Below are 25324 nucleotides of genomic sequence, written 5' to 3' on the forward strand. Positions count from 1 at the left end.
CTGGGAAAAGATTTCCGTCGAATGAAGAGGTAATCGCCGAAACTGTATTTTGAAGCAAAGGATAAATTATACTACCAACATGGCATCGAAAAGTTGGAGTGTCGTTATAATCAATATATAACCCTTGGAAGGAATTATGTAGAATAAAAAAGCAAATTTTTCGGTCAATGTAAGCGATCAATAATTGACGGAACAACAACTGATTTTGGACGAGCTTGGCCTTGAAGAGATCGATGATCTCGTTGGACATCATCATACGATCGATAAATATTGTTCATTGGTGGAGCTTCATAGCCAAAAATTGTATTAAGTTCATCGATGCACTGGTGCGGAGTTAATATACGCGGAAAGTTGTAAAAAATAATCGGGGGAAATTATCATATATTAATTATATTATCACTTAGTACAATTTTTTGACTGAGTTGAATATTTAAAGTAACTGTAAACAACACAAATAGTGCTCGTATGTCAATTTACGTGGAAACATGTTCTCGAATATACTTGAGCAGTGCCAGAAGTTAATGCAATCACTCCAGAGCTGCCGCTAGCTTTAATATACACGATATAGTGCTTTCCAACTTTCTATCTGACCTTAAACCGTTTATGTTGGTCAAAATGTGTTTTCTAAGTTTCCTCAAGGTTCTGTCGTTGGCAGGTACACCCTCAGATCGAGGTGTGTGTTGTGAATCCAATTATAGTGGCTGTGCTATCAGTATCACTCTTCGTAATCAGACTTCGGAAGGGTGATTGATTGAAAAGATGCACCCTTGTTGGCACAATAATTCTTTACAGGATCATCTAAAGGGAAAAAATATGTGTTTTAGTTAAACACTTAGGTTAGAACTTGGACGAAGGATAAAAAACTGAAAATTGGATTTTTGGCAGACATTTTTACAAAAAAATGAAATTTTTTCAAATAGTTGTAATCGAAAAAAGTCCTTCGTTCAAATCTTTAGGAATTATATCTCCAAAGAGTTGTGTAAAATTTCATGAAGATCGGTTGAATAGTTCTCGAGAAAAGACGTCGCACTTAGCCCAGCTAGCCTCGAGCGCACAAGTTCTCAACGCTGTATCTCCGAAACTTTTACTCGAATCAACTTGAAAATTTAAAACGATATTCCAGAGGTGTTGTAGAATTTAATAGGGTAATAAAAAATCTATTTTTAAAACCCATGTAACCGCTTAAGAGTGAAATCCGTATAGCCCACATATGTTTATCTTAAAAAATGATTTTCGTCTTTCTGGTTGATTGTCATCGATTCAGAATGTCAACATACCAAGCATATCAAATATGCGATTGCACACGTATTTAGGACTTCCTTACTTGTTTTTTTCTGATTTTAATTTTATTGTTATTGTCTTAGTTGGACATTGTAGTCCTGTTATTGTTTTCGGTTTTCAGTTTTCTGTTTTCTTGTTGCCTTTGTATTTAGTATAGTTCTTAATTAACATTAACATTTTGTGAAGAAGCAGAAAATATGTTTGCACGTTTGTGTGCATGTGTTCGCGTCAAGGGCGCGGAAGTGAACGTTACAAGTATATTAAGGGCTTTTCCTTCGTTTTTTATTCATTCAACGACGACGCGCTTTCAAGTGTCCGCTTGTTATGTCCGCAGCACACTTGTATTTATGCTTGTACTTGAATTGGTAGGTTGCCACTGGGTTATTTAAGAGGATATAAATACATATATACACTTATAAATATATATATACCTATACATAAGTATATCTGTAAGAAGTCCTTTAATTATGCATGTGGTTAAATTTATAAATTGTATTAGCATATGTATGTATGAGCGTATGAAAGTATGTGCGTGCTAAAATTTTATGCCGCAAACCTTTTACAACTTTTATTAACACATAAATAAATATGTGTAGTACATGCTCTGCTGTCTTTAAATAATATTTGAAGGCTTGAGTTAAAGTGTAGGCAGGACACTGACCGCACTTTGACCGCACTTGATGAATTTTAAACGGATAGACTGGGTCGAATCTTTTAATGTTTCTTTTCATATATTAATAAGATGGATGGAAAAATTCTATAATGCAAACTTAATGGTAGAAAACCAGTAAAACCAATAAATCGAAAGTATTTGTGGCTAAAATGAATACTAGACATACACAATACTGTGGGCAAAAAATAGCAAGACTTTAAAATTCCGCACGAAAACCCATTCACCGAAATATTTTTTCTAGATTGGTATCACTCTCAGTAGCATCTGCACCAAATTTCACAACAAAATAATCATTAATGTTTAGTATATACGTACGCTTGTCTTTCTGAAGCACATAAAGTGCATTTGGCGACTTTTACGATGGGTGAAATTAATCAACAAAGAAGTGCCGGTAAATTCGGTGTGCAGAATCTATTTCTGGTACCGAAACATTCAAAATGTTGCAAAGGGCCTTCGGTGATAATTTTTTGTCGCGAACAAGTGTTTTTGATTGGTACAAATTATTCAAAGAGGGTCGAGAACGCGTTGACGACGAACCACGACCAAGACGGCTATCAGCATCAACTGATGATCGACATGTCAATAAATTAAAGGAAAAAAATCATATTGATAGATCATTGGGGCCTAAGAAAAGGGAAAGCACGATTGATTCCAAAATCACTAAATTATTTCGAAAAACAGCATCGCGTAAACGTCTGTGAAACAATGCTTTCCGGCTACTGTTCAGTTTCGACTTCACATTCATAAAGATTCGTGACCCGTAATGATGCAACTGATGAATGTGGGATTCTCAGCTTCTTTGTCAAGATTTCTTTTGCGACCTCTACTCGAAACATCGTTTTTAAAGTCGGTGGTCACGATTTCTCAGAACCTAGTGTAGCGATAATGTTTTGCAAATTTTCACAGTTCTTCTAAATAGGATGGCTTCGTGATTGGTCGAAGGAATCAAATTTTTTCAATGCAATTTGTGGTAAAAATTAAGCCTAAAATCATACTGTTTTGTTTTCAACTTTGTATACTCCTTTATAACCGATGGAATTTGATTTTTTGATTTAAGATGAATCCTTCATCTGTTAAGCTGACCACTGTAGGAGAAGTTTTTGCACGTTGACTCCGAAAACCTGGTACCAATGGCTGAATTTCGGAATTTTTTTTACAAAATATTATTCAAGTGTGATAAATAAATTAATTTATTATACATATGAAGAAAAGTTTATAAAAATATGCACTATTTACGGCCATAAAACCCCACGGAACACCCTAATGGAACCTGTGCTGCAGGCCCGTAGCCAGCTTTTCATTTCGGGGGGGGCTGAAGTAAAAACATATATGTATAAACTTTAAATTTTCTGTTTATTAAAAAAAACGATATAAATTCATATACATATTACTTAAATGATTTGGTAGTTGTAACTTAAATAAGTAATATTTTTCTTTTCTTCTTTTTTGCCATATCATTAATTACTTCATCTGGATCTATTTTAATATCCCAGTGCACTGCAATAACAGCAAGTGCACTCAGCCGCTCATTGCCCATCACACTGCGTGGTAAAGTTTTTATTCTTTTTAAGGTTGAAAAAGTTCTTTCAACGGAAGCGGTCGTCATTGGAAGAGTTGCTAAAATTGTAAGCAGGTAGTGAATATTTTTAAAATACGTTGCATCGCAATGTTGCAGTAATTTCAACACTTCTATGGTTGGATCTATTGTTGATAAGCTGGCACACCACAATCGATACTCTGATTTTAATGCTGTCATTGATATTTGCTCCTCGAAGTAAATAGTTAAATTTTTTAATTCTTCGGCATTATCAATTGCAGCAAAACCTGGGAGTAGAATTTGAAATGACGAGAGTATATCCTCATTCACTAATAAACGTTCTGTCATCTTTTGAATCAGAGCATCAACGCATGGAATAAATATTGTAACTCTGAAGTGGCTTTCAGGGGTTGTGCAAGGTGGATTAGCACGAGTAGTTTGACGCGAAGTGTCAAAAAGATCTTTAGACATTTGTGATGCTGTTTGGAAAATATCGTTGAAAAAACCATCCGCTGTTTCTGTTGTAGTTTGTTGTTTTAACGGTTAGCTAATCCCCGTTAGGATGGTAAGGGTTGTTTGTGTTGTCGTCGAGATCATCTATCGGTAGGCCCAAGAAACGTGCTGTTTCGACGGGGTCGGATCAAAGGGAAGAGGGTGTTAGATGGGTGGGGTTTGTGGGGCATGCAAAGAGGTCGCCAGTGTCATGCGGAGACTCGTTGCATGCAGGACATACATTAATACCTAATGTCGGGGTCGATTCTGGATAAGTAGGAGTTTAACCTGCTACAGTACCCAGAACGAAGTTGCGCTAGGGTCACTCGCGTTTCTCGCGGCAACTGGAGCTCTTCATCTGCAATAGGTGGTGCTTTGACTCCAAGAACGCCATTCACGGGAAGGGAGTCGGTGAAGGTGTTAATGGCTCCACTGTGAATGGCGGTCAGTGCCTGTCTGAAGTCCTTAGCGTCCGAAGTGCGGTCGGCGTACTGTACGATGTCGTCGACGTAGTCGAGGAATGACCTCTTGATGCTCCTAGGAGGCGGCTCCGCTCCAAGCAGATGGCTGCAAGGGTGATTCCTACGGAAACACCCCAGCAGGAACTGCCTGGAGAGGAGTTCATTATGCTCCTTTACAAGAAGCATGCGCGTCTCACTATGGAGGTGTTCGATGGGAGACATCAAGAGACATCCCGTCGTAGTCCGGAGTGCTGTGTTCTGGCAGGTCTGTAGTTTCCTCATCTGCGTGCCACTGCATCCAGGCGACCATATCGGTGCTGTGTAGTTGAGGACCGGCCGGCCGATTGCCTTGTAAGTTGCCAACAACGTTTCTTTGTCTTTTCCCCATGTGCTGCCGGCTAGCGACTTGAGGATCTTGTTGCGGCTCTGTACTTTGGCGATAATCGCGGTCGTATGGGGAGAGAAGGAGCATAGACTATCAAGGGTTACGCCTAAAATTTTAGGGTTATTGACAGTCGGAATTTTGACGCCGTCGACTGCAATATCAAGCTCAAGTCTATACTCCTTCGTCCAGTTTGTGAATATGGTCGCTGTGGATTTGGTGGGGGAAAGTTGGAGATTCCGTGCAGTGAGGAAACGAGAAAGGTCGGAGAGGTAGCTGTTCACTTTCGAACACATGCCATCGATTCCATTGCCCGACGTCAATATCGTGCAGTCATCAGCGTACGAGGTTATGGAGACCCCCTCTGGTGGTTGAGGAAGTTTCGAGATAGAGAAATTAAACAGTAACGGGGAGAGGACACCACTCTGCGGAACCCCCTGTTTAATTCTTCTAAGTTTAGATGTTTCACCTCGAAATAGTACGGATGACTGACGACCGTTCAGATAGTTCATGGTCCACCTCTTAAGCCCTGGAGGGAGAGTGGTTTTTTCAATGTCCTGCAGTAGCGTTGTGTGGTTGACCGTGTCAAAAGCTTTTGACAGGTCCAACGCTACGAGGATCGTTCTTTCGCAGGGTGGTTTCTGGTTGAGGCCACGAACTATCTGGGCGTTTATGACGCTAAGTGCTGTGGTGGTGCTGTGCACTTTGCGGGAGCCTGCTGGTGGCTGGCTAGGCTCAGGTGGTAAGTGAAGGTCGGGAGTAACAAGGCCTCAAGTGTCTTCACTACTGGGGAGAGGAGAGTTATCGGTCGATAAGATTCCCCTTTGTTGGCGGGTTTCCCAGGTTTCAGTAGTGGGACCACTCTTCCGACTTTCCACACATCGGGTATTTGAATAGTGGTGAGCGACAGGTTGAGGACCTTGGTGAGATATTTTACTTCCGTCGAGCCTAGATGCTTTAACATTAGCATGTTGATTCCGCTGTTTCTCTTATCTGGTGCAGAGTTCTTATTAATTCTTTGGCTCGGTTCACTGCTGATACAAAATCCATAGATTTTTCTTGGAGTTGCACAGACAGTGGCAGCGTTAAGCTGAACAATTGCTCACAGACGAATAGACTAAGCAAAAAATCGCTTTTCTCTACCGCTGCTAAGAAGGCTGATGCTTTAGACGAAATGGACCATGTCTTACTCGAAATTATTTCCAAACTTAGTACAATGAATTTGAAAAGCTCCACAAAGCTTATAATGCTTTCATGCCTTTCTTTTTTGCTTTCTGGTGCGTGCTTCTGTATAACGTCCTGGAAAGTTATGTTTGCATTTGAATGGTTTCTAAATAAATTTTCTATTTCATTGACAATACCAAGGCAGTTCCGTATTGAACGTGCTTTTGGATACAGTTGTCTTATCCTGGTTTGCACTCCACTTAAATGCCCTGACATGTTTGCTGCTCCGTCATATCCCTGTCCAACCAACTTTGCCATATCAAGATGGAGATCTGTACAACGCTTAAGTATGACTTTTGATAAGTTTTCAGTCACCGTCTAGTGTAGTTGCGTACGACTGTTATAGGTTTGAGCTGAGTTGTGTATAAGAGTTTCAAAAGATTCAGTCAGTGATAAATCCTTTTTATTTGCGATTTATTTAAAAAATTTCCTTATTTCGGGGGGGCTACAGCCCTCTAGCCCCCCCCCAGGCTACGTGCCTGCTGTGCTGTCAACAATTGATCTGTCTAAAGAAAGCAGTCGCCCAGAACGGCCAACTTTGATCAATAGGAGAACTACTGTAGTCTATCAGAACAGCGAAGGACCCCAAACGCGCCAGAAGAATTAATGATTGCCTTTCTTAACAATAACTGTCTCTCATCTGCTTGGAATTCATTCAACTAAATTGTGTACAAAATCAACTAGAAGCACAACTTCGTTTGTTTAATTTAAAAGTTTCATAGGTAACCATTCTTTATGGCATGAAGCGCTGTCATATTATAAAATGCAGTCGACAGTTGGAAAACGCCGATTGTATGCTCGGTCCGATTTAAAGAGCCCTCAATTGGTATCGAATATCCAAAGCCGTAGTAAGACAAACATACCCAAAACATCACCGAACCACCTCGGAGTCTGTTAAGCGGATGAACTGCATCTTTCTTTTTTCACTTGTTAAATCCATAAAGTGTTTACTAAACGAGCCCTCGAACTGAAATACAACCTCATCTGTCCACAGTACTTTAAACCAAAACTGTGTAGGCTTTTGGATGTACTCTAAAGCGCCTTGCTTTAATAAATTCAGAAATATCGACCACTTTTCGTACTACGAAAGTGTTTATATTAATTTCTTTTAATCTCCGGTCAAGTGTAGCATCACTGACCTTTTTTCCAATAAAATGATTTGATGCCGCTGCAATCCTAACGGGACTTATTGTGAGATTTTGTATGACTGTGCCTATAATTTTCAAACAATTATTGTTCTCCTTCTTTTAACTAAATTGTTAACGGATTCCTTGAAAATTTTGGTAGTAATTTCCTACTAGGTTAGTCAATAAGTTTTGTCGTTTGATAAGAAAAACACAATTTTATGATTCAAAATACAGTTTATTATTCAGTATAATCTCCCTGAACATTAATACAGTTGCTCCAACGATCCTCCAATCTGTTGGTCCCATCCCTGAAGTGAGAATCCGAAAAGTTTGATGAAAAACTCTTGCCACGCATAAATTTTTTTGAGTTCGGGAAACAAATGGAAATCGGTTGGAGCCAAATCTGGTGAATACTATGGATGCTCCAACAATTCGTACTTTAATTCATGGATTTTAGTCATTGTTAAAATGCTCTTGTGAGACAGTGCATTGTCCTGATGAATAATATTTTTGCAAACCGGGTCTTTTTTCACGAATTTTTTCCTTCAATTGGTCCAAAAGGTGCAATAATATACAGAATTAATTGTTTTACCAGTTTGCAAGTAATCCAAAAACAAAATTCATCTCACATTCCAAAAAACTGATGCCATAACCTGCTTGGCCGATTTCGGGATACGAACTCGTTTCGAAGCCGAACAACCAGCGTCAAACCACTCTTTAGCATTTGTTTTGATTCAGGATCATGGTGATAAACCCAATCTTATCCATAGTGATGAATCGACGCACAAAATCCACTAAGTCCTTTTTAAAACGCTCCAAATGTTACTGAGAAAGTCGCCTTCGAATGTTTTTTGTTCCTTCGGCTTGAAACATAGAATGAATGGACAGATTGAAATGAAACTTCACATACGTTCATATGAAGAGTGTACCAACAAAACAAAAAAATATGGAGCTAGTAGCAATGCCCTCTCTTATCGAACGACAAAAATTATTAAACAACCTGGTAAGTTCGAAGCTGAAACGCCACTTTTAAACTTGATATCAATCTCCGAGCGAGTTTCACTCGACAACTCATTTGTTTTCGACATTATATTTGAAATTCTTACGTTTTGAAGCACATTCAGCTTATTACGAGCACAATAGATCTGAACTATGGCTTAGACTCAAACCAAATTAAAGAATAAATGATAATTTGAAATGTGTTAATACTTTTGACTGCCGTTACTTGCTCTGTCTTTGATCCTTCACAATTGACTTGAACCGCTTGCGCATAGATCAAGGTCTACAACAACATACAAACTAAGCAATAAAAAGCTTTTTTTAGTTATGAAGGCTACTATCCTTCCCTAGATTATATACTTGTACGTAAAATATAGTACCATTTGTCGAATTACTATTTGTAAAGTAAAATCCAATATTAGCTTAAAGCACATATATTATTATTATCTTCAGATAACTTCATTTATGAATTGTATTGAAAAAACAAGCACACTCATGTGTATAAACATATCGAATACAGGCAGGTAGAGGTATGCTAATGGGTGTGAAATGTAGAAACCCACCTTAATACAATTAAATATATACATACTATATATGTGTGGCTATACGTGAGCATATCTATGGGAAATGCACCAAATTGTGTTATGACATCCGAAAGTTTCGTTCAAACAAAAACGCACGTAACTCCAAATGAAATAAAAAGCAGAGCTAATACATCTTTAATGCTCGCGATGGTCAACTAATGGATGATAATATTGCATGCGAAAGCGGCTAAATATTTTAAGAAAAGTAGAGAATTTTCTATACTCATGCCCGATATAGTATTGAAGAGAGCAATAAAATTGCGGAATAATTTCTATTTATTTTTATTTTTTTTTTTCAAATTTGGGCAAATGCTTTCGTTTTTTATGAGAAGATGAAGTAAAAATTATTCCAAAAAGAATTGGATCGCCTTATTATTAATAAATCTCCCTTGTTTAAGACTAATTTTTGTTCAAAAATTGTCTTTTGTTAAAAATAATTTTTGTTGAAAAATAAATCTCTTTCAAAAATAAATTCCCTGTTATACCTATAAACACACCCATTAAATTTAAAGGTAATCGACCGTAGACAAATTTCTGCCTGAAATTGTGATTACTGGCCTAACTAGTGACCTCTGAACAACCGCCGCACTTCTTTTACCTGCTAATAAAGGTATAAATTCGGTGCAATTGGCAACTTAAGCTTAGTTACAGTGTAGAACTTTAACGTTCAATTAGCTACTGGAGAAGTTGGAGCAAAACAGCCGCTAAGTAATTACTTCACGAAGTCTATAAAGTATAGAATAATAACATACATACATAACTATCAAAAATGTTGATAATGAGAATGAGAATGCAAAGTAATATCTCTACGAACTCACCACATCAACGGCCAATCCGAAGCTCCTTCAATTTTCCAATATACACATACAAAATGCGGGAAAAAGAAAATCGTAGGAAAGAAGAGAAGAAAGCATTAGCAGCGACGCCGATAAAAGTAAGGCGGGAAGTCAGAAATCTAGTGAATGGCATTAGAAAGGAGAGCGTGAGGACACTTAGGCTTTAGCATAGAGATATATTATAAGTTTTGATTTAAGTTATTTCTAATGTCAGCTAACAAAAGAAATTTAAATTTTAAAAATTAATTTTAATTTATTCATTACATTTTTTAAACAAATAAAAGATATCTAGATATAATTATTATATCCAAATATTAACTAAACTAAAGAATTTATAATTAGGTATGCAATATGAACTTTCTAGAATTAATAAAGCGAATTCAAAATAGTACGAATTATAAACAATTAGGAAGGACTAATTTTATAAAAATATATAGTTATACTATGCATTCAAGGGGCGTTCCAAAGTAAACAGGACTTAAAAAAAAACAGAATAAATGGTTTTTTCGGCAAAATCAATTTCTTTTATTCAAAAAGTCTCCTTCTGCTTCAATACAGCTTTTTGCACGGTCCAAAAGCATGTCGAACGAGTGTTTTAGCTCGTTGGCCACCAGTATGCCAGTCGTTTTGAATGGCCTCTACGTCTGCATAACGCTTTTCTTTCGTGGGCAAATGCATTTTCCCGAAAAAGAAGAAGTCGCACCGTGTCATATAAGGTGAATACGTTGAGTGGTTAATGGTTAATATGTGATTTTTGGTCATATAATCGGTCTAAAGCGTCGATCGATGAGAGCAATTTTTAGTCATCAGTCAATTTGTGCGGGACAAACCGTGCACACACCTTTCGCAAGCTCAAATTTTCGTTCAAAATGCGATAAATCGATGTTTTGGAGATGTTCAATTCCATTTACTGTATTTCAATGACGATTTCGGCTGATTTTTGATGAATTCACGCACAGTTCCGAAGGAATTTCCGGGGATCACGGATTTTGATTGGACCAGATGTTGATCGTCATTTATGTTTTCACGACCACTTTGAAAACGTTTGAACCACTCGTGCACTCTGCTGTGGGATAGGCAATCATCGCCATTTCATCAATTGAAACGTTTCGGTAAAAGTTTCACCAATTTTAAAACAAAATTTATTGTTGGCTCTTTTTCGAAGCTCATTTTCGCACCGATAACGCAAACATACTGGCACTTAAAACGCAATAACTTTACTTCCAATCAATGAAATGTCATGAAGTCGATGTATAGATGGAGCCACCAGAGGGCGCTAGATTCAAAAAGTCTTTTTTACTTTGGAAAGCACCTTGTAACTCATACACTGACCTTTCCTTCTTTTTCTTCATAAGGCTTGTTAGAAGAACACGAAAATTGGACAAAGGTATTATCATGTCCAGCGAAAGTTCTCTTCAGTGTGAAGAATTTATGTCAGAAAATGAAGTTGGAGAAGAATCCTTTGAAAACGAAACTGAATTAATGGAGTACAGACCGAGTAAGAAAGCTCAATCAGACCTTCTAAAGTTATCAATACAAAAATTGTTAAGTTGGCGAGTATATATCCGACCAAGTCATTGCCCCAAAGGATTTTATATCAATTACTTTGGAGTTAAACACACAGTGTGGAGATACTGAGTATTTAACACTGAACTCTGATCCACCTAAAGTATCCGACGTTGGTGGTATAACAGCAGAAGATGACTTGAATGATTCTGCAACTAACCGGGTTTTTAATAGCGACGCTGAAAACGTAGAGCGATAGGGACAGCAAAACAAACCATATTTGTCCAGCTTTTTTGGAAAGATATACGATCGAATAACGAGTTGAAATTATTAAAATTTACTAATTTAAATTCGGAGTCAGTGGCCTCAACTTTAAAAGCGGGGTTTTTAATAAGAGCACTACAAAAGTTTTTTTTTTAATAAAACAAAAATGGTTTGGGATATCAATGAAATTCTTTATTCCTGTGAAAGTACATTCGTACGTACTCTATGGGTCACCATTGCAACCCGAAAAAATTACGGTTTGGTGCAGTTTATGGGCTGCCGGCTTCATTGCGCCGTACTTCTTCCGTGATGATCAAGATCGACACGTTGCATACTGAATGGGAATCGCTATCGCTCAGTGACAACCGAATATTTTTGGCGCGAATTGAATGATATGGACTTGGAAAATACGTATGTGGTTCCAAAAGGACGGCGCCATAAGTCACACAGCGAATGTCACAATCGATTTATTGAAGACCAAGTTTGGTAAACGTGTTACCTCACGAAAGGGCCCAGTCAGGTCGTGCGATGACGCCATTAGACTATTTCCTGTGGGACTACGTAAAATCTATGGTCTATGCCAACAAGCCAGCGACAATTGATGAACTTCGTGTGAATATCGAACGTGAAGTTGCAGCAGTATCGGGCGATTTATGCTTGACAACCGTCAAAAGTTGGGTTCAGAGTCTGAACTTCTGCAAGCGTGCCCGTGGTGGCCACTGTAAAAGAAAACTGAGTTCCATACAGAATGGCATTGAATGTACTTTCACGGGAACAAAGAATTTCATTGACATCCCAAACTTTTTATTGTAGCGCTCTTATTAAAAACCCGTTACAACCAAAAGGAAAGGTCTTCGACTCATGCTGGTGGTTTGCCAAAATTATTTTAACTTTAAAAAAGAAAATGTATATTTTTTTTAATTTTTCTAATATTATATTTTTGTTGGTTTTTTATTTTTATTTTTTTTAATTTTTTTTATTTTTTTTTTTGATTTTTTTTTATTTTTTTTTTTGATTTTTTTTTAAGTTTTTTTTGTATTCCACCCAAAAAAAATTTCGTTTTACCTTTTAATCCACTAAATCATTTCATGTCTGTTCATGTCCAGTCAAGAACAACACTGCTGTTATTATTACTTTGAATATTGTTGTTGTTTATAGTTGTCGCCGAACTGCACAAAATAACTTTGATTACTTTTACACAGAAACTCTCGCTCTCTTTAAGAAATCTTGAGCCCAAGTGATACACTAACCTGTCAAGAACACAGAGACACACTCAAAAAAATGCATGAATCAGTTGTATTAATAAACATACATACATACATATGTTTATACACTCGTGCATACATACATACATATGTAATTAAGCACTTCATTGTTTTTTTTTGGGGAAAATTGGATTGCAAAAACTACCGCATGTCTGCCGATTCGCCTGTCAATCACTGAAGAAACCGCCACAGAAAGTTTCGAAACTTTCACGCATGAAACTCGCAAGAACAAACAGATAAAGACAAACGCGAAACCGCCGCGTCAACGCACATCCAGAGCCAATCACTTGCGAATCACCAGCAAATCACTTTGAAAATTGCATGCCGTTAGAGCACTTGAAGCGCTTGAAGTGACACACAGAATCTACGGCGCTGTAAAAACGCACGAAATTCACTGCGGTAAGTGCAACAACAAAAAATAATTATATAAAAACAGCAAAAACTGCAACAAATTACGCTACAAGAATGCACAATGCACTTGAGCGGTGAAAATTTGCTTGAATGACTGCACGGAAAAAAGTCGAAAAACACTAAAACACCGAAATAACCGTACACTTTGTTTATCAGTTGTTGTTATTGTAGCACAAACTCCATTCGAACTTGTTAAACACGCGTCTTACGCACCGCAAATAACAACAGCGCATTCAACCAACCATTCGAAGAGGCCGAAATAGTAACGGCAAAGCCATTTTGTCGCTGAGCAAACCAAACAGCCGAACCGTACGATAACAACTGAAGTAGGACTCAGCTCGTGGCGATGCAATTACCCGCCAAACAGCAACGCTACACACATGCATACACTTACACACACACATGTGAACACGGCGCCACCACCTGCCCAAACAGCCGCCCACGCCAACCAATTGACAAGCCGAAACCAACAAACTGTGCCTAGTGTGCCTTCTAAGCGCACAACAACAACAGCAAACACAAAAACGTTGGAGATGCGACCCACTAATGCCAGACCATCGCATATTTGTGCAGGCAATGTTAATAACAGCAGTCATTCTGTAAGCTTACATAGCGTAAAGATTGTGGAAAAAGTTACATGTTTTTTTCGGCGACAACAAAGTGGAGCAAGCAATAATGCTCAATACTTCGCCAACTTTGTTGTTTAATTTAATTTCCGTGGCAGTTAACGAGAAGCTACAAGCCATTGCTAAGCTTTTAAAAGTTATTTCCGTTAATTTATTGCAATGTAGAGCTTTTGCGATAGCTTTCCTATATGTAAATGTGTTTGAATGGAAAGCGAATGATTAATTTTTGGTGAAAACGAGCTGAATATGTTGAAGACAACATTTTGTTCTAATAACGCTTTTTTTTCGAAAAAATATATTTGTAACGGCTAATCCATTTCGAGGTTTCCTAATTTTTTAAAGAAAAAAGACAGAAATTTTTTTTTTTTTGCTGCGGCTCAGATGATTCACCCATTGAGTCCAATTTTCAATGACTCATTCGAGCATTTCGATTGGTAACGTGGTTTTTTGCTCTAAAACCTGCATCGAAGCAAGATTGATCGCATGGACTTTAGACTTTATAATATATGGAACACAGGAACAAGTCTAACGATGTGATATCACACGATCTTTGTGGCAAATCGACCCGGCCCAAGACGTGAAACTATCTGCTCACCGAAGTGCTCACTCAATAAATCCATTGATTGGAAGCAATTCGAAGCTCAAGCGTTTTTGAATGATATGATGTAGTTCAGTTGATATCTTTAGGGTGCCTGTTATCTCCAACAACTTCACTTTACGGTCACCCGAAATTATTTTGTGGACTGTTTTGATGTTTTCGTCGGCAACAATCTCCTTTGGGCGTCCGTCCACTGAGTTCACTGTCTTCGGTGCTCCTTTCACCATATCTAAACTTATCACACCAATCCTTGATGATTGATTTTCTTGAAGTAGTGTCCGGAAGGTAGAATATGGTGAAGTGCATCTTCCTGCAATGGTAGGTTTCTAAAAAACTTGTGCGAGCCAATCATCTCCATCTAGGCATGTAACAGTCTTTCAACATTCGACATCGGTTCGATAGCGTGAAGCATCAAGACCTTGACGTCTATATTTCAGTGAAATCTAGAGGGTATGATGAGATTCATTTAATTTATCGGTCGTATCACAAGCTGAATAATTGGATGATTTTAAACCTAACCTGCAAGGCTCTTTCATTTGCAAAAATTGTGCTCTGTTACGACGAAATTTCACAAACCAGTACTGAACCATTGAATATCATTGCTTTGCTTTAGCGAAGTTTTTTGTTCACAGGAGTCTGTATCTAAATAAAGACCCGATAGTCGAATTTTTGTGAATGTGAACAAAAATAGCTGAAATAATAAGACTTTGAGAGCAATAACATAAGAATAATTGAATTCTAGTCTAGGTTCTCTAAGGCAAGGGTAGAGATTCATTTTGAAGACATCTCTCATCTAAACTAAACATCATGTACTAGTATATCCAACATAATGTTTTTATACTTTCTTATTCAGTTAGTAACCTATATCATTAAAATTGGACATACATCGTCTACCAATAGGTATGAGGTGATTTTGACCTATTGCCCTATATACCTAATATAAATATTTTCGAACTTCCGGCTGACTCCATATATCTGTCGATAAATAAGATATCATAATGAAATATTAACGTGTTAGCTTTGTTCAAAATTTTTCATAACAAAAATATTTCTTGGGCTAAGACAACAACACTTTTGGCATTTCTCCAGTGAAAGCGCCATCAAAATTGATCCAGCTATTTTAAAGATTTGCCGAAACAAACAGACCAGATAATAAGGTAACAAAAATTTTATTTGGTTTATGCATGTATCGTGTATACATCGATATGCATTTAGTAAAAATATTTTAATATTATATACATATATAATATTATTATATTTTGTAATATTTTAGTATTATAAAAAGACACACCAATTTTAAATATTATGATTTTTCATATGTATATCGGAATAAAAATCATAAAAAAATATGAAAATATTACATGGTGTGGCATGCCATTGTTATCGATAACTACGAATATGGCGAGAAAAGCAGTAGACATTTCATTGGCAGCACTTTATCATTTCTGCTGCGACAGTCGACAGTCGAAGTAGAGTTTGTGTTTTCTCGGGGAAGGATAAATATAAATAAGAAAAGAAGGATTAAAAATTATCACAAAAATTAAACTTGTGATTATAAAAGTTCAAGTGGAGCGCAATAGCCAGCGTGTGTTGCTGAAAAGTGAAGAAAAATCGATCGTGCTTTTATTATTAACGCACTAAGGTGAATAAAGTGGCGAAATGTAGCAGATAAGGCAATTTGTGGCAGCGCAATGCGTGGGATCACAATTGCAGCGTTTTCAATACATAATATATATTTAGAGTGAGGTCATAAATGCGAAAGTGCACGGAATTCGGTGTGCAAGTGCATATTTCTTCCAGTTACCCAACGAAAAAGATGATAATATATACAGCTAGTCGAGCAACTCCATTGTTCATCAATTTTACTTTACACCTTTAATGCATGAATTTCGCTTTTATGCATACATACATATATATGTTTAGATTGTTGTTGTTAAATTGAAACGAACGTGCGATCAAAGCGCAGAATACAAGAAAAACACCAGAAGTTGCAGAAGAAGAAGACTTTGACAATGTACAAGGAAACAAAACGAAATGCATAAATGTCGCACATAGATACAGAACAGAACAGTCGAAAAGAAATTAATGAAGAGCAAAAGGAGTTGTGTATTTGTGTGTGTGTCGTGCCTTTTTCGTGTGATTGTCACTTTATCAAGAGGGCAAAACAAAGAAAAATCAGTGAAACGTAGTAAAAAAGTGAAAAACTTCGTACATTAATTGAAATAATTTTTAACTAAACAAATCGTAAGCATCTCTGTGACAAAATGTGCAATATATAGAATGAATTTGTCGAAAATCTAGTTTAAGCGCTGACGTGCATAAAGGTGATATATTGATTTTATACAAATCATTGTTGCTTTCACTTGCCACTTCACAGCTGTTGTTTAACAAAAACGAAAAGTAAAATACATAAATACAGCGCAATAGATAGGAAAAGTAGTATCATAATCAGCACCTTTTGTCTGCAGGATTACTTGATACTATGGAGTTATTTTCTTTGACTACCAATTGTATAGCTGTTGCACTTAATGGGTGCAACGTAATTGCAGTTTTTGGAATTGTATATATTTCTATTATTTGCCGTTGGTAGACAATCCATGTGTGGCCCTCTGCGTTAAGTTGAAATCATAGAAATATTTAAAGAAAATATGTTACAAGCTACTTTCCATGCCAGGGTCAGCATAGATTTAGGGCAATGCAACCTTGACCGCTTTTACAAGCAATTTCTACGAAATAATTATGTTAAATGCGTCACTGAAATTAATTTTATATCTCCGACTTGGTCGAAATGTCTTCCAATTCAGTTTCCAAAAATTATTTAACAAACAAATACAGTTATTTTTTTAATCGGAAATATTCTTATGTGTTGTATATATTTTTAAGTATGCATTAGCACTGATGTTGCGACGATGATGTTGATGATGGTAACCAATAACGGCAGACCCAAGTCTATTCCCTCAAAATTCTGTTGTCTATAATTATTTAATGCGCACACTTGAGTGGTAGCTTTTTTAAAAAAAGTGTGTACCATATTTTCAGTTGACTAAATTCAACATTTTTAAGTCATAAAAAATGGATACTGATAACGATAATGAACAGCTGAACTCTTCGTCGACGAGCAGCAGTAACAATAGCAGCAGCAGCAATTTGCTCGCAAATTTACCTATGCTCCCAATATTGCAGTCAACTGATAATGATGGTGGCGGACACTTCGTAGAGCCCGAGGAGTTACCGGAGGCCTTGGACGAGGGCATCGGTGCAGTTGGATTGCCACAACCGCCATCACCATCACCACCGCCACCACCAACACCACCACAGCAACTACTTCATACGGCAGGTCATTTGCCGGACAATTCAGTTTTCGCTTCACCCCTCTTATTCAATAACAATACCACCCCACCTCCTTCATCCTCCTCATCATCATCGTCGCCAACATCATCGTCACACAATCTTCAACTATATCATCATCAGCAAGAACCACAACAATTACAACAAGAACAACTACACTCTGAACATGCGCTTCATTTTGAACATTCTCCCTCTCCCTCCCTCCAGCAACACGCACTACTACCACCACCGCCATCACCACCACCACCACTCGAACAAGAGCAGCAGCAGCAGCAGCAACAACAACAGCCGATTCCGGAAGCAGCAGCCACAGCACAGCACCAGCAAACACTTGAGCAAGAGGATATTCAAGAAGAACTACAATTAACGCATCCATGTGCTTTCGTCGACAATAATCCGATTGCCGATACGATTGATGCATCTGCATTAGAATCCGCTGCGAGTGAAGCTATTGGACTGAGCGCTGACATTGCATCAACTAGTCAACAGCAGCAGCAGACGCAGCCACAACGCCAGTGTCTACAGCAGCAAGAACAGCCGGTGGAAAGTTTGAGCGGTGCTCAACGCTCGACACTGAGCGTAATAGGAGAAGGTGCAGCTGGTAGCAGCGCATCTAACATACGTAACCAAACACCTCCAATATCACTGCCATTGCTGTTGCAAGAAGAGGACGACGAAGACGAGGACGCCGACGCTGACGACGAAGAAAATCTTAGTGGCGAACAACAACGCGTTCGAGCACCTAAGTCACCTGCTGCACTATCGTACGCTACGCATTTTACACACCATCCATTCACGCACCCACTAAACCACCACCACCATCATCATTATTACCCCAATTTTGGTGGCTGTATAAATAATTCACCATTTGCGTTTGACATACCTGCTTTGTCCGGTGGGGGCGATAGCATCAGCAGCAATAATAACAATAATAGCGGCATTAGCTTTGTCAGCCAAATAAATCCCAGTAACGGCGCAAATACAAACGCAATACTAACAGCAAGCATGCTTGGGAGCAGCAGCAATAGCGACAACCCGTCCGGCGGCGGCGTCGGTGCCACTGCCCTATCAAGCACCATTACTTGCGCTGGCTCTGGTGCCCACAGTAGTAGTAATCATAATCATCATTCGCGTCAGCAGCAAGTGACCGATCGCCTAAAAATGCTCTATCCAAATGTGAACGAAGCTGAAACTCCACTGCCACGCTGCTGGAGTCCACACGACAAATGTCTATCGATTGGACTATCGCAGAATAATCTACATGTACACTATAAAGGTGAGTGAAACTTTAATAAATGCATTACTTTTAGTTATTCCCATAAAACACAAACGATCGAAGAAATACTAGACTAGCGCGCACCATGTAAAAATGAAAACTAAAATCAACCCGGCAGTTTTTAAGCGCGAAATATCGCGTCCTTAAAAAGGAAACGAAATTAACAATAAAACGAATTAGAAATTAAGGAACTAGCGGAAATGCAGAAATCGCTTCCCTATTGTTAAAGCTGTGCATATGTATGTGTGGGTGTACGGAGAAAATTGAAATTCATTGAAAGAAAGTAATCAGTTTTTTATTAAATAATACGCTCATTTATTGCTAGTATATTAAAATCTAAAAATTAATAAATTTAATAATTGTTATGCGGCTTAATCGTAACTCAACCCATTTCAAGCACTTTTTCGTTATGTTCTTATGCATATTGTACATGCATATGCATGCCTACAATATCTTCTCCTCACTTCATTTATTTCGGTTAATTTTCCATGCCCACCGCTCTTTATTGCGTTTCCCACACACGCTTTATTTACCTTTGTCATCACTACAGTGGAGTGCAATCTGTTCTGCCATTTTATGTACCAAATCGGGAGAAAAAAAATAGAAAACGACTTTATAGACAACAACGGAACAAACGGAAGGAAAGCAAACACGAAGTTGTCCAGCACGACACAATTCGGTTGTTCTCGCTTCATCGCCCTCTGTCATTGGCCTGGTTATTTGTGTGTTTGTTTTTGTATTTCATTTGGATTTTTTTTTACGCACGCTTTTTATTGTCCGTACTCCTTTTGACATTTATAAACATATGTGCCTGTGCTGCTGTTTACTGTTGTTGTTCGTGAGATTGTCGTGTAGTTGGTGCAATCATAATACCATCAGCTGATATGTGGTTATCAAGCGCATTGTTGTTGTTTACATTTATACTAGTTGCCCTTTGTGCATGAAGATGCGTTTAAAATTAATATTGCATCTGATTATTGTAATTATGTGTTTATGTGCATATGTGGGTACTTATGTCAATTTACACATCAATCGGTCGTGCGTAAGTTACAATAACAAAGATCCGGTTGTACTTTATTTGACCAAAAATATTGCAAGCGCAGAACAGTCACAGAGCAGACAACTGCTGAATGAATCGTTTTTATTTATTTCTTATAATTACATATGTACATAAAAAATTAATTTGCAAGATATTTTAAAATCAGTTTATTTTTGATAGCGCCTAAGCGCAGCCTTTTTCAGATGCTCATGTCCTTGATCTGGACACTTGTATTACGCCATATATTCATTTTACGCCATTTATTTGCAGGCGTAGGTAATAAACACGACGGTCCTGCCTCGGTGCGCACAGCTCATCCGATTCCACCCGCCTGTGGCCTATACTATTTTGAAGTGAAAATTATATCGAAAGGTAAAGATGGCTACATGGGTATCGGTTTGACAGCTCAGCAATTTCGCATGAATCGTTTACCAGGTAAAGGCAGCGCGTTCTGTGTCCACCAACAAATGCAAATAATATTATTTTCGGTTTCGCCATTTTCTCTTTCAGGTTGGGACAAGCATACGTATGGTTACCATGGCGACGATGGCAATTCATATGCCCAATCCAATACTGGTCAATCGTATGGACCGACATTCACAACTGGCGATGTAATCGGTTGCTGTGTGAATTTTGTGGATAATTCGTGTTTTTACACCAAGAATGGCATTGATCTGGGTGTCGCGTTCAGAGATTTACCGGTACATAAAGTTAGTAGTATATACAAAAGTGTTGTGTCTATGCTGGGTACATGTGTGTATTTTAATATTATTAGTGCAAACTATATCCAACGGTGGGCCTTCAAACACCTGGTGAGGAGATTGATGCCAATTTTGGCCAGGAGCCATTCAAATTTGATCAAATCGAAGATATGATGAAGCAAATGCGTGCTCAAATGAGGACCGCCATCTATGATTTCCCCATGACACTCGATCAGGGTGATCCAACGACACTGCTACACAAGTAAGTTGCGCCACAAAACGTGGAAATAATTCTTAAGTAAACTTTTACTCATTATTATTTACATTTTCAGAATGGTATCATCATATCTCTTGCACAATGGTTATAGTCAAACTGCAGAGGCATTCGCTCGAACCACTGGGCAAACGTTTCAAGAGGATATTTCATCGATTCGAAATCGTCAAAGTATGTTTGCATCATGCTCTAAATAACTGTTACTCATGGCAATTAATTTATTTTTTCAATTTGCATTATAGAAATATTAAAACTTGTATTATCCGGCAAAATGGGTCACGCCATTGAGCACACGCTGCGCTCTTATCCGGGTCTATTAGAGAATAACAAAAGTCTTTGGTTCATGCTGAAGTGCAGACAGTTCATAGAGATGGTGAATGGCTCAGATATTGAGGTAAAGCGCAGATATCGATAAACAAATTTTAGCTTAGTGTCACTTAACCTAAAAACCAATAGAAGAGAAGAAAGTCTTTACTAATACATGTGCATGTAATCAATTATGTTTTGTTTTTCTGTGTCCTTATTTTTTATTTTGTGTGTCTGTTGATTCAGTATTGCCCTACTACTAATAATAAATTAACAAATTCGATCACAACACAAACGCAGACAACGCCACCGAATCAAACATCGGTCATACAGTCAACCAAATCGTATCAGAATGGTAAGAGCACAGTAGCACATAATAATGCACAGACTATGGTGACAACATCAACTACAACAACAAATTCAGCTGTGATAAATGCCGATAATCATGCGCATCAACAGGAACTGAAAAACACATCGTGAGTGCAGAGCATTTATTTTTTTTTTACTTAAAAATGTTTAATTGTGTTTAATCTGCTTTCAAACAACACACAGTATTTCGGATGAGAACTGCTCTGGTGATGCGATTTCAATTAGTAATAAAAACAATAGCACCAATATCGATTATTTGAATGATGTAGAAATGGAACTAAATATGCACACCAATGGTAAGAAGTTTAAGAAAGCTGAATTAAATGTTGAGATGTAATATTTATACCCTGAACAGAGTGTATTAAGTATGCACAACGAAGTTAACGGGTTTTCTATATACTATACATATATACAACAATATATATTTATGTGTATAAAAAAAACTTTCAAAATTTAATCCCAGTTTTCATTCTTATATCTAATATATTTTAATGTATTGTATTTGTCTACCCAGGTAACTCATGCAAAAACGGCAGTTCTAATTTCAATAGTTCTTTAGACGTTGATGAGGAAATGGGTTTGTATTCACACATTTCTATTTAAAAATAAAATTTAAAAAATAAATATTCTCCTTCATTACTCCAGACATCGACGTATCACCTTCCGCACAGAAATATAGTCATGGCATCGAACGGATATTGGAATTCGGCAAAGAGCTATCTCAAATGGGACAGCAATTGGAGAAGGAGAATAAATTAAACGATGAGGATCGACAAATGTTAGAAGTAAGTATATTGTATGAGAACATCCTCTGTTTTCTTCACGGAAGGCAAACTACAAAAGTCCTTGATATACTTATTTTAATTATGGGGAAACCCATGCATTGTCTATACGACGATCACGGCAGAAGCATGGTAAAGAAAATCAAAACATGATAGGACGAGCTATCTGGGTGTCAGACTGCAAAAGTCATGTGCACAACAGTAAATAGGAAGTACACACGCCTGCAGAATGGGGCTGACAGATCGGGAAGACTGGAGGAAATATTTAGAGCAGAGGACTAGGAAAACCATGGAACATATTTAGTGCGCTTGTCCCGCATTGGCGAGACTACGCTGTAAGCTTCTGGGATCCTCAAAGTGTATAGTAATACACTGGAGGAGGTATCGACAGTGAGGTCACAGAGTCTGTTAAAATACGCGACAAGCGCAGGCATCTTAAAGGTTGACTACTCGTCTTGGTCTTTCTAGATCAGACGAAGTGCTCGAGTTGCCCCAAGAATTGAGAATGACCCTTCCGCATTTTCGTTCTGGAAACTGTAGCAGATTAAACTCCTATTTATCCAGAATTGACCTTGACATATCAAATATATGTCCAGTGAGTCCCCGCTGACACTAACCACCTTTTTGCAAAGCCTGCTAACACTACACATCCGATACTTCGTTCCTTAAGAACCGACCACGCCAAAACAACACGTTTCGATGACTACTTTTCTAATCCTTGCCACCCTAACGGGAATAGGTAACCGTTACAACAACAACCAAAAAAAGATCTTTCTATATCCTTTGATGCTATCACAATGAACCTGTGAATGGTATTAAAGCTTGGGTTAACACCTTTTCTTGTTTTTTATTTTTGTCAAATTCGATTATTGTTGTTATTTACACATTATAATACTAATTAATCTGTTGAAAACTACATTATATTGCTATAATAATATTTTTATTTTCTCCAACAGGATGCATTTAGTTTAATCGCTTATTCAAATCCCTGGTCCAGCCCGTTGGGTTGGCAACTTTGTCCCACGAAACGAGAAAACGTATGCACAGCACTTAATTCCGCTATTTTAGGTAAGATTAAGATTATATTATATTATGTCAAATCGAAATAGTTATAATTTATCATTTTTTTTATATTTATTTAATTTAATTCTTTGTTTTCTTTTGTTAAATAGAATAAGAAATTTTTTTCTATAAAAAACGAACTGAGATAGATGAAAATTTTGTTTGACACCAAACATTATTTTTAAATTATGTTGTAGTTTTTTATCTTCGTTTTTCTAATTGTCAAATATCTGTTATCTTCCAGAATCGATGAACTATCCACGTCGCCCGCCACTTGACGTGTGCGTAGCGCATGCCGCTGAATTGCTTAAGGTGATGGCTCGGGAATCGCTCGGTGCTTGTGCGTTCGTAAATATCGAAGATGTCTTTCCACAAAATTGACCCACTCTGCGCTTGAAGATGTTTGAAACGTCGTAGCTAACGTCGTCGTCGTCATCGTCGTGTCCCACAGCATGGTGGTGGTTGGTGTGTCCCTCATCGTTCGACGCCAACATGCGCTCCGATTGTGCTCCTTATTGCACTTATTTAGATTTTTTCTAATTATCGTATTTAAAACAAAAAAACATAGAAGAGCGAACGCAAATTATTCATTTATAATCAACTAAACTTGTTTAAACTATAATTTCAAGAATCAACGATAATTATTAAAATTTTCAGTTTTCTAGTAACACCAAGATCCACTTATTATACATACATATGTGGTTCAATGTAGCGGTAGTAGTCATAATTTCCCTTCCTCTCAAGTACTCCAAAATAAAATGGCCGCGTAAATTATACAAAATATATCTATATATACATACAAAACAAAAACAAACATTTAACAACAGACAGTAAATTGGATTCGTTCATTAGTTTAATTTTCAAGCACATACACACACGCATATACATATACACACACTATTGCCTTTAACATTTAATCAAAAGTTTTGTTTTTGTTTAAAATATCCAACAATCATCGATTAAGTAAATTAAAATTGAAAAACAAAATTCTGTGCTTAAATTTGTATACAAACACCTCTCATGAAATAATAATAATAATAAATAAAATCACATTTAAGCGCAACGTATGTACTTTTGCACGAAAAACATCGTGTCTTCAACAGTTACGTGTTTAAAGTGGAAGAAGTGAGATTTAAATACAGATTTTTTTCGTGCTCTTTACGAAACTCTATATTGTTAGTTATAATTACCGATTAGTGGTTAAGTTAAGCGAATAGCGTTTATATAATTTTCTTCTTTTTTGTTTTCGTATATTATTATGCTTCCAAACTTTAATTGAGCAGTTGAAGTTTTATTCTTTAATAATAAATAATTTTCGTCGAAATGAATGCAGAAAGAATTCAACTTATCTCAATAAATATATATATATATATATACATATATATAAATAAATCTGTTGTGAGTTTGTCTTTCAATTAATCAGTCACGATTTAAACTATGTCCTTCGCTGCGCCTTTAGATTAGCTATATATGATGCTGGAAAGCCTCCTTGTCGTAGCGACTGAAAACATTCCTGAAGTGATTTATAGACATTGTGGCGTGTTGACACTCCTTGCTCGGTTAAAAATCCAGGTCCTTTCCAGTTATTTACACCCAGCTGTCGCGGGAACGAACAGGAATGCATTCTAATTGTCTTTGACCACAAAAAATGGATTTGCTTCAATCACTTGGGAGTTCGTATGTATGCATATTATTTATGGAGTAATGATATCGAAGAAGGCGGTCCTTAGAAGAACCCATGACTTTTTGAAACTGTCGAACATATTATCAAAGAAGTTTTGATTTATTTATCTTTTCAGATCCAGACGTTTAATCGCCATCACCAATATATATGTACATATATGTGAATGCATGCATTCCTTAGAAATTGTATTAACTTCATTCAGTTGTTGGGACAGCTG

The 25324-nt window shown here is 37.3% G+C and overlaps 2 protein-coding genes across 5 annotated transcripts in view; one reads left to right on the forward strand and one right to left on the reverse strand.

Moving 5' to 3' along the window:
• Positions 1-13625, reverse strand: part of LOC115066120 (uncharacterized) — a 184096-nt gene extending 170471 nt beyond the window's left edge. Inside the window, exon 1 of the transcript XR_007422252.1 lies at positions 12432-13625. The gene's annotated coding sequence lies outside the window, so the exon portion shown is untranslated. The remainder of the gene's footprint in view (positions 1-12431) is intronic.
• Positions 13626-15700: 2075 nt separating this feature from the next.
• LOC105233215 (ran-binding protein 9) lies at positions 15701-24480 on the forward strand. Of its 4 annotated transcripts, none has more exons than XM_029553376.2 (13): positions 15701-15908; positions 17306-18890; positions 20110-20370; positions 20440-20639; positions 20705-20892; positions 20963-21075; positions 21147-21298; positions 21457-21686; positions 21763-21875; positions 22094-22156; positions 22225-22364; positions 23318-23429; positions 23668-24480. In XM_029553376.2, the coding sequence occupies exons 2-13, from the start codon at positions 17339-17341 to the stop codon at positions 23802-23804; spliced, it is 3261 nt and encodes a 1086-aa protein (XP_029409236.2). In that variant the 5' UTR covers positions 15701-15908; positions 17306-17338; the 3' UTR covers positions 23805-24480. The 4 variants fall into 4 exon arrangements, with proteins under 4 accessions (XP_029409236.2, XP_029409237.2, XP_019848376.2 ...); XM_029553377.2 differs by having other exon boundaries at positions 20200-20370; XM_019992817.3 differs by having other exon boundaries at positions 20200-20364.
• The last annotated feature ends 844 nt before the right edge of the window (positions 24481-25324 follow it).

The sequence above is a fragment of the Bactrocera dorsalis genome, chromosome 3 (genome assembly GCF_023373825.1).
Source record: "Bactrocera dorsalis isolate Fly_Bdor chromosome 3, ASM2337382v1, whole genome shotgun sequence".
NCBI classification, from domain to species: Eukaryota; Metazoa; Arthropoda; class Insecta; order Diptera; family Tephritidae; genus Bactrocera; species Bactrocera dorsalis.

Bases quoted from the DNA above. Each gene is read 5' to 3' on its own strand.
- LOC105233215 (XM_029553376.2), top strand. From the start codon at position 17,339: ATGGATACTGATAACGATAATGAACAGCTGAACTCTTCGTCGACGAGC. The intron at 20,893-20,962 runs GTAAGTTGCGCC...TTACATTTTCAG, and splicing joins CCAACGACACTGCTACACAA to AATGGTATCATCATATCTCT. The intron at 21,687-21,762 runs GTGAGTGCAGAG...AACAACACACAG, and splicing joins CAGGAACTGAAAAACACATC to TATTTCGGATGAGAACTGCT.